The 15,661-nt window shown below is 36.8% G+C and overlaps 1 protein-coding gene across 1 annotated transcript in view; it reads right to left on the reverse strand.

Moving 5' to 3' along the window:
* Positions 1-2,428: 2,428 nt before the first annotated feature.
* TOPAZ1 (testis and ovary specific TOPAZ 1) overlaps positions 2,429-15,661 on the reverse strand; it is a gene marked incomplete at both ends in the record, with an annotated part of 38,517 nt that continues 25,284 nt past the window's right edge. Inside the window, 10 exons of the mRNA XM_082302630.1 lie at positions 2,429-2,642; positions 3,293-3,476; positions 4,557-4,760; positions 5,770-5,934; positions 6,780-6,945; positions 10,916-11,016; positions 12,516-12,690; positions 13,695-13,761; positions 15,168-15,283; positions 15,565-15,657. Coding sequence (XP_082158756.1) covers positions 2,429-2,642; positions 3,293-3,476; positions 4,557-4,760; positions 5,770-5,934; positions 6,780-6,945; positions 10,916-11,016; positions 12,516-12,690; positions 13,695-13,761; positions 15,168-15,283; positions 15,565-15,657 — 1,485 coding nt within the window. The remainder of the gene's footprint in view (positions 2,643-3,292; positions 3,477-4,556; positions 4,761-5,769; positions 5,935-6,779; positions 6,946-10,915; positions 11,017-12,515; positions 12,691-13,694; positions 13,762-15,167; positions 15,284-15,564; positions 15,658-15,661) is intronic.

A 15,661-nucleotide genomic window follows, 5' to 3' on the forward strand; every position in this document is an offset into this window, starting at 1 on the left:
ATATTGGCAGAAACATCAGAAGCCTCCATTGCAACAAAACTTCTGAGCAATGATGTGGGCAACATGCTTTGTTAATATAAAACATGACTGAGATTACATCCTATCAGCTGAAGATGATACTCAGGAGATGGAGCCAGAACATTGCAAAAATTTTACACAGTTCCAAGTTAAGCTTGAAGGTCAATGATTAACCTCTGTCTGAAAAATAAAGTAACATTTGGAGTTTTGTTCTGGGGATGATCCAAGTGAAAATTCAAGGTTACTGACAGAGGAAAAAACTCTGCTGTCTCTAGAACATCCCAAGTTTTGAAGCCATACAGATTACAAAGAAAATTTTGTCCTTCTGTGTCTGTCAAACACACTATTAGCCACACTGGGTATTGCTCACAGAAGCATGGGATTTAGCCGAGGGTCAGACAGCCTCTGTCTAATTCCAAGGGAGATTAAGCCACAAAGGATCTTACAAGAAGTAATTAGGAAAAATTACTTGGTATCTTACTACCAGTTCTAGTTTGTTGGAACCTTCCAAAATTGCTCTTTTCACTAACACTGGAGTGGCTGCAAGAGCATCAGTTTAGATCCCTCATCTGAAACCTGATTAATTCTTACCCAGTCTTTCAGCTACTGGGAAGCAAAATCAGTAGAATCCAGTCGGATTTGACCACCTGGATACCCTTAAAAATGGCAGAGCCATCTTTGTGAATACAAAGGGGTGAAACCCAAAGTTTGTTTGAACCAGTGCCAACTGTACTCTAAGACTGAGGTCAATGGCTTCTACAGAAATGCGATCTGGTACCATTGGTACTGAATCTACCATTTTTTACAAGGTAGGCAGATGATCCCTGCAGAAGAATGATACCCTGTGAAAAGACAAGAGCCTCTATCCTTGCATTTTTCTGTACAGGTGGCACAGGAGGAAAGTAGTGACCTTGGCAGTCATCAGATTCAATCCTCTCTCTTCCAGCAGCAACTCCCTAAACAGACTGGATGAGAAGTGGTATTGAAAAAGGTCAGGACCTGGCCCTGAAGACATCAGGAATCTAACAAATGACAATCAGATTCATGACATCAGATTAATGGCATAAACCCCAAGACTGGAGTGGCAACCTCCCCCAAAGAGAAAAACCACTGACACCAAAACCCTCCACACAACCCTCCAGTACTAAGATCATGATGGCTTTCATAATTTAGAGCTGCAAAGAACACCTGAAATAATGCTGCAGGAACTGGGAAGAGACTTATGCTACCGCAAAGGAGAGACATTTTTCAAACACTGAGGTCCTATGCCACCATCCACGATGGAACAGCCTAAAAACTCATGAACTTCTATATCCAAAAGAGCCAAAGTGTTCAGAACAAAAGGCTTTAAAAAGGATGGAGAACAGGACCAAAAGAGCTGTATTATTGGCAGGTTTGTGAAGGTTGGTACTGGAGGTCTGAACTAACAACACTACAGAAGTGGTGAGCTCAGTAAGTATCAGCTTTGACAGAGGCCGTGTTGCTTTGCCATGGGATGTTTTCTGATAGTAAATGTTTTGTTCTTCTTACTCAGGCTGCAGAGTGTGCCTTAAGCAACTCATGCTTTGAATGTGGTTCAGGATTTTCAGGTGGAAAAAAAGCAGAACCAGGAATGGTGGAACAAGCATGCTGGAAGTCTCCATCTCATCGTGCAGTTAGCAGAACCTAAAAGATGGGCAAACTGACCTCTCTCTACGAGCACAATCAAGGGAGAAAGCAAATTTTCCTTTTCAGCGGAAATATCCATACATACAAATGTGAAACCATACACAAGCTATTATCTAATTACATTTTTATCAAATAAGTATCTAATTAAATTGTCAAGCAAACCTTCAGCTGTGAGCAATGTGTAGGCTCTCAGTTCTGTGAAGAAAGGTATCCTAAGTCAGGCATGTCTCAAGTGATTTTGAAGTTATTTTATTCTCAGTGCTTTTCATTGGGCTTTTGGAGTAAAGAAATTAAGATCTAAGGTGCAAACAGTCAGGACAGTAACCTCACAAGTTGCTGTGAGAGGCAGACAAAAGAATACTTCTACAGATTATGAATGAATGTGAAAAATGTCTCACTCAAGAACAGTAAATGCACTCAACCAATCCACTTACCTATACTTTTATCTATGCTTATACTATACTTATTTGATTACCTGCTGGGAGAAACAAGCTAAGTGCTAATTCTTTGTACAAAAAGAGAATGTAGGTTCTGAGGCTGCAACTTCCTCCTTATCTGGTGATGCCATTGCAAAACAAATATAAAGTCAGTGTGACAGTTTATATAGTTAGGGAAAAAATTACTCTTTCTGTGCTACTATCTGCATTATCATCAATATAGTATTTATAAACAAAACCTGAGTTTGAAACCTTGCTGTAAATCAGTAAAGCACCATTTGAACACAGTGGGAACTATTTAATAACTACTGAAACAGCCAGACCTTCTCAGCCCATTTCATATTCTCATGAAGCCATTTTAGAGCAGATGAATGCTCCAGGCTGTAAACTTCTTCCATATTAACATTCATTGTCATATGCTTAAGAAAAAGCTTTGGATCAGATAAACGAGCCGCTTGGATCAGCCTCTCCACTGCCACATGGTAGGCACTGTTATTCTGAACTGTCTGATCTTCAGATCTGTAAGGGAATTTTAACAATCAAATTAGGTATCATACAGGCCCTGTGTCACTTACCTGACACTTTATACTGGCAGGAAGATTACAAAAATATTAAAATAATGCCTCGTATTCACTTCACTAATAAACATTATGTTAATTTCTAGACAGATTAGATTATTATTCTGAAGAATTAAGAAGTTATAGAAAGTATATTTTCAACATATTTAATGAAATATTTAATGAAAAGTAACAGGCTTTAACGCCAGTGCAAAGTAGCTCTGCAATATTCACAGCACATTTCATGAAAAAATGTCTCTCGGCTGGAAAATTCAGTAAAGGAATGCAAACTATTTAATGAACTGGATATAGCAAGAATTCATGTACACGCTTGAATCCATAAGGTTTACTCAGTTTTGGCATGTAATCACTTTTGGAACAAGGTTGTGTCTAAGTAACATGCCTACATTTTTTCCAAGAGCAGAACTTACTCTTTAAGGAAACAGACATACAATAGCATACACATGGAAACAAGAGATAAAAAACTTCTCACTTATCCAAGGAACACAATTAAGAAATATATTCTTTGGGAAGGATAAGGAAAATAAGAACTATTACTTACATGATCACCTGAACAAATACAATCAAAATGGTACATGTCTGACAACGAACCTTTTCAGTATTATTTGAAGAGTCTGACTAGTAGTCCTCAGACTTTGAATATCACTGGCATTTGAAACAAGAAATATTTCAATGGTCAACAGCATCTCAACTTCAGACAGGTAAGATGGAATCTTCAGAAGTTTGTGACATAAATTTCCCTGCAGCTCTGGGTAGCAACCCAGCGATAAAGCATCTGAGAGTAAATGCAGAAACACGAGGAATTAGGATTACCAAAACTGAATATAGATCTGTTTTCTTCTGTGTGACTAAATGTGGAAAAACCCAAACCCCAAATCCCTAATGGATTTTACTATTTCATCTATGAAATGGCCTGATTTGAGAACACAGCACACAGTATTCACACATAATATTCACTGTTGTAAAATGTTTGCTGTTTTTTTTTTTCCAATGAGTATTATCAGCTATGATTAAAAAGCTCTGTCACAAGTCTGGGGACACCAAGTGTGTAATAATACAAGTACAATTTAGGCAGGTCAGACAGAAGCTGCTAATCATGGTTAAAGTGAGAGAACATCTGAACAGCATCTCCTGCTTTGTTCCCCTGTCTTCTGTCACGTGATCCCAGCAACCCAACCTATATGGCATTTCAAGGGAAAAAACCCAAAAGAGATGAGGAAAAACAATCATTTTAATGTTAACAAAACCAAGTATCCATCCCAGAAAGGATGGACTCTTTAAGAAGTCTGCTAACCTCAACAATTCTAAGACAGAATCAAGCAGTAAATAATGTGACAATATGGAAGGACCCTAGGCAGAGTGGCACACCCAGTATTAACTTAGCTAAAAAACGGGGAGCTGAAAACAATTACAGACTATTAGCTTTTAGTTGAAAGGAATTTTCTTATAGTTAGGATAAACTAATGAGCCAGACTTCTCAAATCTTAAATATTATTACCACCATGAAGATAGAGGTTATACTTCTAGAAGTATCAAGAAATCTAACCTGCCTAGAAGAGAAAGTAAAGATGATGCACTTTTCAACCATTTCAGGGTTCACATATCTGAAATTCTGAAACTAAGTGTAAAAACTAATTTTATCATTATTACATTTATTTCATGCCAGGTAGTATGCACTGATTCTTATTTTCAACTCACCATTTCCTAGTAAGTATTTTGGTTTCAAATAAATTCCCGAGAGTGACACAGAAAGTACTGTTTTTCTTCTTACTCATTTCTCCCCAACAGACTGAGCTGTTATGAGCATATTATCCAAAGAATGTAAGGGGAGGATATTGTTTAAGAAGCAACTTACTTTTGTAATAGGTCCTAGCTTTATACCATAAAGAACTTCTTCCCAAAGCTGTGATTAATCTTCTAAGTAAAAAAAAATCAACAGCAATTTTTTTGGAAAGCATGAAGTCTACTGCAGAAGATGAGACCCCGAGGTTCTTGTTCTCAAAACAGGCATTTATCAGCTTGTTAAAAAGGCAGCTGTATTGAGAAGCATCTACAATATCTGAAATGAAATTAAGGACGTTAACAGCTGAATTAATTCAAATGCAAATCTAGTTGAAGGATTTTTTATCAATCAGTACCTAAATCAGAACTTTTGCCTCTATCAGCAAGATGGAACAAGGCTGGACTAACATGAATGCTTTATTCATCAAAAGTCTTCTCATACAGTAGTTCATTCACATTGTGATGGAGAAGTGTTAAGGTTCAAGTATTAATTTGCTGCCAAAACCAAGAGAATCAGATAAAAATACATTCACTTGCTCAAGCCTATAAATACAATCTTCACCTGATCTCTAGATTTAAGATTTCCACCAATAAAAATCCCCTTGGTTTTCTGCTTCTACTTTTACTCTGAACTGTCTCCTTTTTGGCAGGACTGAGCAGCCTTGTATTCACCTGATAACTCAAAGAACTAGATCCTCTAAGTAGAGGGTCCTCCAACCAATCTCTCCTAACATACCTAAAAGCATACACTGGCAGTAGACTGAGTCCTACACACAGGAATCAGATGAGGTTTCCTCAGTGGAGCCTAAGTAACTGTATCTCATTTTGAAGTACTCAGCCAAAATTTGTCAGATAAATTGAGCCTGAAAGAGCACTCGGTTCTTGACATAGTATGTAAGAGACACTTATGCTGGCTAGCTCAGTTAAAGAAAAAGATCCCCACCTCATTCATCTGAAATTAAGATAAAATAAAACTAAAATATCCCTATTTTATCTCACTGTATAGACTGTGTATGATCCTTAAAAATTTAATGGGTACTTCCTGTTGCCCTGTGTAACTGAGTAAAAGAGGACAGGTCTGTGTGCACATCCATCCAAGTGTGTGTGCACATGTGCAGCAAGAGCAGCAGAGCACAACAAAAGAAACAGGCCTGTATAAACCCATCTTACTTCAAAAAATTTTAGCTAGAAAACACTACAAGAACAGCACAGAATCACCTGTTAAATTTTTAGCTCTTGACACAGAGCTAAAATAAAATAATAATAAAATCTTTTTCTTTACTTACCAGAATGTTTCTGCAAACCTGGTAAGTTCTGCAGAACTTCAAATGCCTGCCTGTACAAACTCTTCCTCAAGTATTTGTGCACTATTGCACATAACAGATTATGTCGATAAAGGATGTCCATTTTATCACAGGGCCACAATGGTGCATCTGTGATCCACTCTGACTCTGTGGCAAACAACAGTGCAGTGTTATTTCTAGGAACTGGAACTTCTGGATGTTGAGACGTTTTACCATTAAGAATGTACTGTAAACTGTACCATGACACAGATTTCTGAACTGTACAGAAAGTGCAGCTCGAGTTATTAATAATTTGTTCCTTATGACCAACACTCCTCAGACTGATTCTCTGAACCTTTATATTGTAAATCACCCCTTTTGTGAAATATCACTGCAGTAAAATGGACTGTCAGTATATAGATAGGCATATACAGATATGCATATATGTACAGCTATAAAACTGAATAGCAAATTTACAACCTCAATATCACTTTATAGCATACATTCTATTCCTTATGCTTCTGAATTCCTTCTCTTTTCAGTAATCAGAATTCCGAGAAGCCGTATGTAATAATTGCAGAAATATGATACTGTTCTAAAGCAATTATATTAAATGGGGATACTGTGAGGTGCAAAGGAATGTTGCTTCTACCCAAGCCAGAAATTTTTTTGACACAGAATGTCCCCTGGTTCAAAGGAAAACTACACATGGGACAGGGTCATTTTCCAAGTTGCACTCCTCCCTCATGGCAGATTTATGGGTAGAATGGTGTTGATAGCAGAATACTGTGAAAACTTCTGAAAAAAATCAGGCATTAGCTGTAATATTTCTTATACATTTCAAGAAGAATACTAACCAGTAAAATGGATCACATTTCCTTTGTTGCCCCAGTATTATTAACTGTATTTAGTAACACAGACCAACTTGTAACTTTTATCTGAAATCTGTCACAGAAGTGACAAATTCAAATGTGACTGTTCAAATTTAAGTAAAAACTGTAAGACAAGCTTACCTCTCAATACCCTTGTTGCTCCATCCAAATTGCCAGAATGAAGAAAGATTTCTGCAGCTTTATTAACAATCTGACATCTCGATGCTGACCTCGCTGCACCTACAAGTCCTTTCAAGAGTGTAAAATGAATCTGTAGCTCATGCAGTTTATCCAAAACCTTCCTTCCCTAGTATAATAGGGAGAAGGGAAAGGGGGAAGGTCAGAGAAAGCAGTGACATCAATGAACACAGAGTATATTTACATAAAATAGTGCAAGATTTAATTTAGTTTACATGTTTATAGGTATCAGTTCAGTTATCCAAACTAAGTCAGGGGTGAAGTATAGTAAAACTTCTAATGAAGAGTTTAGTTTTGTTTACTATGTAGACAAAAAAACTCTACCAACCTCTTGTCAAAGAGTTCCCAAGACACTATTACCCATAACATTATTTCTATTATATTAAAAATACTGTACTGACATTATATACTTTGTAATTAATTTGTATTTGCTTACTTTGTTTTATTAATATTTTTAATTTTGATTCCATTCAGTACTACACAATCTACGAAATTCTAGAATATCATACAGAGAATTTCCATTTTGCAGCAGAGATGTAATTGTTAAACTGAAATAATTACTCCAGCATAAGTCAAAGGAAACACTGATGATTGTATGCAGCAGGACAATAAACTGGAAGAAGCTGGGCCTAACCGGCCAACACTGTAAGAACCAACAACTTTATCACTGGATTCCAGATTGATATTTAGACTGGTTTTCTAGAGAAACTTCCTATTAACAACTTTTTGGCTGTCCCTTTCAGTCAAAAATGGAAGAAAAGTAGCAGTCTCAATTAAGATCTGAATCTAAAAAAGAGGATGATCGAGTCAAGGTGAGGTATCAAAATCATGTCTCCAGCAGAGCAGGGCCAGGCAGAATTCAATACCTGTCCTGCCTGGCTGCACCTTGCTAGTCAAGGGACAAAGACAAAACTCCAAACCAGATGTGTTTCAGCTCTTGCTTAGTGGGTGCATCAATGAGGAGGTGGCTTATTAAAAACTGTGGTCGTGTGTGAGCATGCACTGTGGTGGCAGAGCAAGGGCCATGGAGGCAGAGAGAAAGAGAGGTTTAGGAGAACAGAGAAGTTGACAGAAAGTTACTCATTAATAAGCTCATTTTTTAAAAATGCTTTATGCCTATGTACATATACACTGTGAACTGGTATGTGCTCAAAACTGGACACTTTTGAAGGCCTACAGGTATCTGCAATCATTTATTTCAGCATAACCCATAAAAAATACGAAAATTAACTTCAGTTAACATCTAAGGTGTAAAGAACCCATTAAACTATAGATGTATGTGGATGAAGGGGAAAATTACGTACCAGAAAGACTCAGGTGAAACTTGAAATTTAAGGGCAAACCAGAAATGAAATATAAAATTAAGGAGGATCTGTGTCTATTCCACCCTTCTGGAAAAGAAGGGGCCACTAGGAAGTGGTCTTTACAGAAAGATGGAAAGTATGCAGCTATAAGCAGAAAAATGATCCTTAAAGGAAGGGCACTCAATTAAAATGCAGTTGTGGAATGAGATCCTTAACTGGACTAGAACCTCTGACCAATTCTCTGAAATATTAAAAAGCTGAGTAAAAATAAACTATAGCAATGTCTTTCAAGAAAAAGCTGAAATAGGAAGTGGATGAAACAGCTGCCAAAGGAGCACTGATGTTACAGAATTCTCTACAAGTAAATATCCAGAAAGCAGTCTAGAGTTGCTTGAAGAGCTGTCTCCATACAAGACATATTCATGTTGCATGTTTTTTTGAAGTACATCTGTTTTATGAACTTTCCTTGCCTCTTACAAAGAATATTCTCTTCAGGACCAAGGAGCATACATATTTTACCTCCAAGAGCCACTAATCACCAAAGCTCTGCAATAAAGGGGTTTGACATTCTTGAAGGAAAAACATTTAGAGTTTCAGGCAGTCCAACATATTCATAAAACAGCACAAGGCATGTCCTAAAGCCAAAATTAATTTGGGCAGAGCAGGAAGAGCAAAGCCATTACTACCTTACTTTTTGGACCACGTTTGGAGCAAGAAAGACACGGTATCAAGTTGATACTAGCCCATAACCACAGGATTAGGGATTTATCTGATACACATAATGGAGTGAAACTGGTAGAGAGAGGTAAGAATGACAGCTCCCTGAAGCAGGGATCAGTTTGGGATCTGCCAGTTCTGATAAAAATCATTCAGAGCAGAGCCTCATTCACACTCTGATATGGTCAACACAGGTTGTCTACAACACTGTTTGAGGATCTTGTCAGTTATCTCTTAAGAAGTAGGTTTGAGGCCTAACAAAACACTCTAAAAGAAACAAAGATCTTTTGCTCTAGACATGAAAGAAATCATAATATCATAAGAAGCATCTACTTTTAGTAACTCATGTTGTACAAGAATGACACTACACATGCTTTTCACACCTTGCACCTCTGAAATTAGGACATGAAAATCAATCTCCTTGAAATGTCAGGAGCTGTGCAATCCAAGATCAGGCTCTCCCTTAAGACGGATCTGGAAAACAGCTAAAATGTGTGAAGGCACACAAACATATGCTGAAGAAGACAGCCAAACCCCAAGCCAAACTAAATTCCTCAGTGGGCATGTGAGCACTACCACACCTCAATGCCAAGAATTTAGATTCTCTCTTCTGTGGTCAGGAGTATCTTAACTGTTCTAACTGCTAAGTTTTGTGGAACAAAAACGCCTAAAAAGTTCTAGCGCAGTATTAGTAAACTGCTAATGTAAAGACCCTCTCTCCTTCCTTTTACTCTTAAACAGTACCACACTGTGCTGTAGCTTGATAGGGACCTGCCAAAGACCATTCAACTCAAGAAACCAATGCTGCAAAATTAATGATTCATCAGAACAGGTATCGTGCTGCTAGACTAAGCCCCTCTATCAAATATCTCCTGGGACTCGGTTTGACCCTGGAAACAGACTGAGCACTGCACAGGTTTTTTACATAACAGAATTCCTGAAGGTCATCCCCTAGAGACAATCGTACAAAAGACAATTTAATTCCTTGATGCAAACCAGAAAGGGTTCCCTGATGATAACTCATAAAAAAGCCAACCCAAAACCTCAAGAGACAAAAGGGGATGAGAGCATTTGCTTCCATTCATAAAAATTCATGGTAGAAATCATCTAATATGGGATGAGGAACATCCCAGTACAGCATAATTAGTAGCTGAAAGGATCAGGCCCAAGTTCAGAATGTGATCACTGACCAAAACACACTCTAAAATCACTGGTGGTTTATATAATTTCTTATGCTGTCACTTGTCATGTTGCTTTCTGTAAGAGATCTGGTTTGGTACGCACTGGTTCCTTCCAGGAAGAAAAGACAAATTTAACATTGAAATGGATCTTGCTGCAGTGGAATTATGACCAATACTGCCTGAGGCCTAAGGAATGTAAAACATCCAGTCAAAAGTCTAGTCTCTTAGCCCTGGCCCTGTGTAGTATTTGACAGCAAAGATATGATTGCAAAGGTATTTCTTTGTGATGTCTGAGTTTTGCAAGATACACAGAACTTAGATTCAGTGGAAGAAAAGCACTTCCAGCAGTGTTCTGGAGAACAAGCAGTTCATCAAGTGCAGCCTTGATATGTTGCTCTTCTGTCTTCCTGGCCTTAATCTGTTCCATTTGAGGTCAGATGCAGAAGCACCAAGTGCAGGAAATAGCCCAAACTTCTCTAAATATCACTTGAGTTGGAGATCTCAGAATGCGGCATGATTGCCAGGTGGAAGAAAGTGACATTTCTGGGAAACAATCCCATCAGCACCTCACCCCAGAATTTCAGGAAGACCCGTCTCTTTGTTCAGATTCAACCTCAGCTCAGAAAAATCACAAGATGAACACGAGCAATCAGTTTCTAGGTTGCAAGACCAGGTTATGATGGGCTATGATGTAGAAGACCACTGCTCAGAAAGGCATAATAAAATGCTTCGGTCCAGCTGGACAATTAGGAAGTACTAAGACAACTGGGAGGCAGGTGGCACACCCAGTCATTCCACTAGAGAAACACTGTTTAATATCCAGAAGAGAAATGACTAATTCTTTTTCTTCCAGACAGGTTCCTCTAGCCCTGCATACCTTTACCCACTGCAGTACTTTGTGATACGAATACATTACGCTTATCCCAGTCCTTCCAATGAAAAGTCTGTCTGCTTCACTATGGTGTGAATTTTTCATTACTGGAATGAAGAACAAAAAGGCTTTTTAATCTTCTTTTTTTTTAACATGTAAATGCAGTTTTAAAGAAATCACACATTTCAAAAACACAGTCATTGTGAAAATACTAAATACATGTTCTGAAATATTTTCCATTGAAAGTAGCAACTTCCTAAGTCTTAACACCAGAAGTAGGGTAAATAACTATAGTTTTTTCAGACAATATTCCATAGCAGTCTAAGTCATCCACAAAATGCTTGGACATGTAATGGCATAATTTAATAACATCATTATTTGTAAAGTAAGCTTTACATTTTCTGACACCACAAAGAAATTTTGGTAATTGCAGAACTCAGTAATCACAACCTCTTTGGAAGCACTGTTAGTATTTCAGAGCAGTGGTCTCAAAGTAGGGTGTGAGCACAACAATCCATTCAGCTGTGGGAAGGAAATTTTTTTTGTACTATTTGAAAATAAAAATAAGTAAAATACTTTAAAATGTAGTGTTTATTTAATATTTATCTCTTATTTGTAATTCCTATTTTTGTGTATGGTTTATAATGAATTTAATATGTTGGTGTAGTAGCACTTGTATATAATATATAAATAAATGAACTGTGGGTGCTCAAAAATTTTTTACTGATGGAGGTGCTTATCAGTTGGGAGACCACTGCTCTAGGGAAGACAGACTAAGTCCCAAGCTCTGACAAAATCTTCTCTCTGTGTCCCGACTGGAAGCTCTGACAGCTTTTTTATAATATGAAAGTCTGTGGTCAGAAAGCATATGTCACATATCTGGAATAAATATTCACTATGTTTTAGTAGATAACACAGGTTGAAAAATATCTAAGTAATCCTTTATAAAATGATTTAATATCCCACTAACACTTCACCAAGCCTCAGCAATCTGCAAACTTATCAGGAAGAATGATACAGATATGCAGATGAAGGGACATAGAGAGCAAAGAGGCAAGGAAACCTGCCACAACTATTAAAACATTGGGTTCTCGAGCACCCAGCCCTTGCAGAAACCATTGGTTCTTTAGAGAATAAAATAATTCTAAAAATCCAACTTACTAAAAAAGAAGTACAAATTGTATACATGATGTAACCTGTTCAATGTGTTTTAAAATACATAGCTATATATATATTTACAGCACTGAAGTTTGTTTATGCTATTAACAGTGTGACACTTCACATGACAATACTTAAACACATTTGCCTTTGTCCTGAGCATAGACCATTTTTATTAAAAGATCATGAATTCTGGGTTCTCTTTTTGATTTCACAAAACTACTGTTCCTCCTTCAGTGCCTTCCTTGACTTTAAGTGTAAGCAACTATGCACTTTCCTTCTACTGGAAAATAGCTTCTTCTGAACACTACAGTTGATTGTTATTTGCACCTCAAAACATTCAGAATATTGTAACATAAAATTAACTAATAATCAGAAAACGATATGAATTGATTTCTAATATCTTTTAAAAACTCTACAAAAAGCACTTCTTGCATCTTAATTTTACCTGCATCAGCAAAATCGCAAAAAGGGACTCCTGGTCTGTCTGTCTCAGAATCTTTGGTTAGAATTTCAGCAATAGATAAAAATAATTTCTGAAGATCATCAAAATGTTCACATCCAGTTCTTGCATTAAGATACAAAGCTCCCATCTTGGACCAATCCCTTTTCTCCTTGCAATGCTGTAAAGAAGGCAAAGGATAAATGTAAGTAAACCTGCTTCCAGAAAACCAAACAGAAAATACATTGAAATTTGAGATATGTACCTGGGATAGGACTTAAAGAAGAAAAAAATGGAGATGAAACGCTACTGCCAAGAACCTTCATGTTCATATGGCAGTTACATGTTGCCAAGCTTTCATGGACTGCTAATTACTTCTGTCCCTCAAAAAATTAAATTCCTTTTTTCATGTCATGACCCCAACTGAGAAAGCTCATAACTTATTCATCCTATTTAGGAACTCGCATTTATACAGGTTTGGTTTTTTTTTCCCATGATGCATGCTGAATTTATGGTTATTTTCTATAAGAATTAGTCTTTTGCTTCCCAGATCACTTGATGACTTCGGTGTTAAAGGAGTAAAAAAATCAGTCTGTTTTCTTCCCTTTTTATATTTCAATCTCTGGATCTGCACAGGATGTGTGATAATATGTAAACTATATTACAACTGTGCATAATGAGTAATCTGACCTTGAATAGGAAAGACACAAGTGTCCAAATAATGTTTCACAGTATTTTCTTATTCTTTAAAATATCTGCTCAATGTTGTCAATTGCAGCTTTTACAATTATGGTTTTTTATACTAGATATGAATTCTATCTGCTAAATAAGGTATTAAATAAATTTTTGGTGAATGATGTACCACTACCAATTACAAGCACAACAAATGTAAAGCAGAGGAAATAAATACCTGAAGTTACAAAATCTTTGAATTTGATGCAAAACGAAGATAAAAACTACAAGTATGTAAATTGAAATACTGACATTACAGAAAGGCCCTTGAGAGTTTTCTCCTGCATGAGAAAGCCTTCCCAATGCAAAGCCTTCCCAAACATGGCTTTGCATAGATGTATTTTATCTATAAGCTCACTATACTTAACAATAAAGCCCACTAATTTAAAAAGGTGTAGAAATTGCTATTTCTTGTAGGTTTAAAAGAAGTAATGAAGAATGCACGTACTGTACCTGAATTTCAGCCACTGCCAAATTGAAGTCAAAAATCCATGTCTTTTCAAAATATCTTTCCTTAATTCTTCCAAATGAAAAAAAGAAGAATACTTAAATTTTAACACATCCTATTGAACTAGCAGAAGGTGAACAGCAAATTATAAGATATGAACAATGAAGTGATGTGATTTTTGATCCTATTTGCTTCACATTACACAAATGTGTAATGCACACTGAAAACACTCATTTAAAATCTTGCCAAGGGAAGTTAGCGCATGTATTAAACAAATAACTGAGCAGAGCTATTTTCACAAAATATATTCCCTTCCCTCAGTAGGAATGTAACTGAAAAGGTACAAATAAGACTTGCAGTCCACCAAGTAAATGCAGAACTGCGTTGTCTGTATGTCTGACATAAAATGACAAGTGCTACCTTCAAGTACCTAGGAGCACAACACTTCATTCTGGTGCTGCTACTGAAACAATGGATTCATCTTCCCAGTGAGATGCTATCATGAAGAGATACATAACCTACACAAGAATGTGCCAACACATGTAGCTGAAGCAGCACAGCTGCTCAGTCTTCATACATACAGATCATTTCTCACCTTCGGCTGAACACACGTACATACTGAGGCAACCTGCAAGAGGTCATGCCTTTGTGAAGCAGATTCCTGATAAAAGAAGTGATAAAAATTACCTCCAATGTGTGTGGTAGGTTGCACTAGTAAAACACTGAGATCCATGGCTGAAGGTACTGTATGAGAAGAGTACGCAAAAGCAGCAAGTAATTTCTACAGTGCTTTCAGTTGGAACTGTGGTGACTTGTTTTCAGACAGCAGAGGTTGCATGTTTGGTTTGCTCTAAGAATCAAAGGCATGTTTATGAATCAAAATTTAGTTTCTCAACTTTTGTGTGTGTGTGTGTGTGTGTGTGTATGATGCAGATGATACAAAAAAGAAAAAGGATCCAATCTTGTTCAAGCAATGGGAAGTACCAGCAGTTTTGGAACAGATTTGACATTTTGCCCAGCATATTCCAGCAGTACTCAAAAAATGACCCTCCTCCCTAGCAGTGTTGGCACAAATGTTTATGTAGTCACACTGTAAAGGAAACTAGAGAACTACTTCATATTATAACTAATCCTCTTATGCCTAGAAGTACTGTTTGCTTATGTGGGCCTAAATGATACATTAAACCATGATGTTTCTAATTTGGCTATCTATATAAACTTGTATCACAGCTGGCAGCAGATTGTACAATGATGACCGATATGGAAAAAACTAATAATTGAGGTCAGAATCTAAGTTTTGATTTAACAATCCTTGATCTTTGAAACACAGCAGATTAGCAGTGCTTTAAAATACAATTAAGCATGATATGATAGTATTTTCATCCAAAACATCTTACAGATTTCACATAAATTTATAAAAATAGATGCTGAAGAAGGAACTAGACAGCTATAACTAGAACAGCTCCTTAATGTCATACCTGGATTTTATGTTCAAAACAGAACTCATTTCCCAACTGGAAACTTGCAATTGGTGGAGTAACTTAATAATGTAGTCAAAATGTTCTAACTCAAGGTACATACCAGCATCAATGAGCTGTAATATCAAACAAGGTAAGAAAAGTAAGTATACAAGAAATTGTGATGACTTAACATATCTTCAGAAGTAAGTGGCAAACAACACTGGGAAAAATCACAGTGAAACTCACTGAAAAACGAAGGAATAAATGAAAACTGATACCACAAATTCAGCTTCTCATAGTAACACATTTAATATTATTTCAGTATTGTTTTTTCAATTGATATGTTTGAGTTTTAAAACAGGCAACGTATTTCAGAAATTCCAACAAGCAGCAGTAGAACAAACAAAACTCATACCTTACAAAAGGTACTGATTAATGCAGGCACAGCTTTTCTTATATTCAAAGAAGCCACATGCTCAAAAACTTTCAGAAGAACACCTACAGCTGGCTAA

This window comes from Coloeus monedula (genome assembly GCF_965178545.1).
Source record: "Coloeus monedula genome assembly, chromosome: 1".
NCBI lineage: Eukaryota > Metazoa > Chordata > Aves > Passeriformes > Corvidae > Coloeus > Coloeus monedula.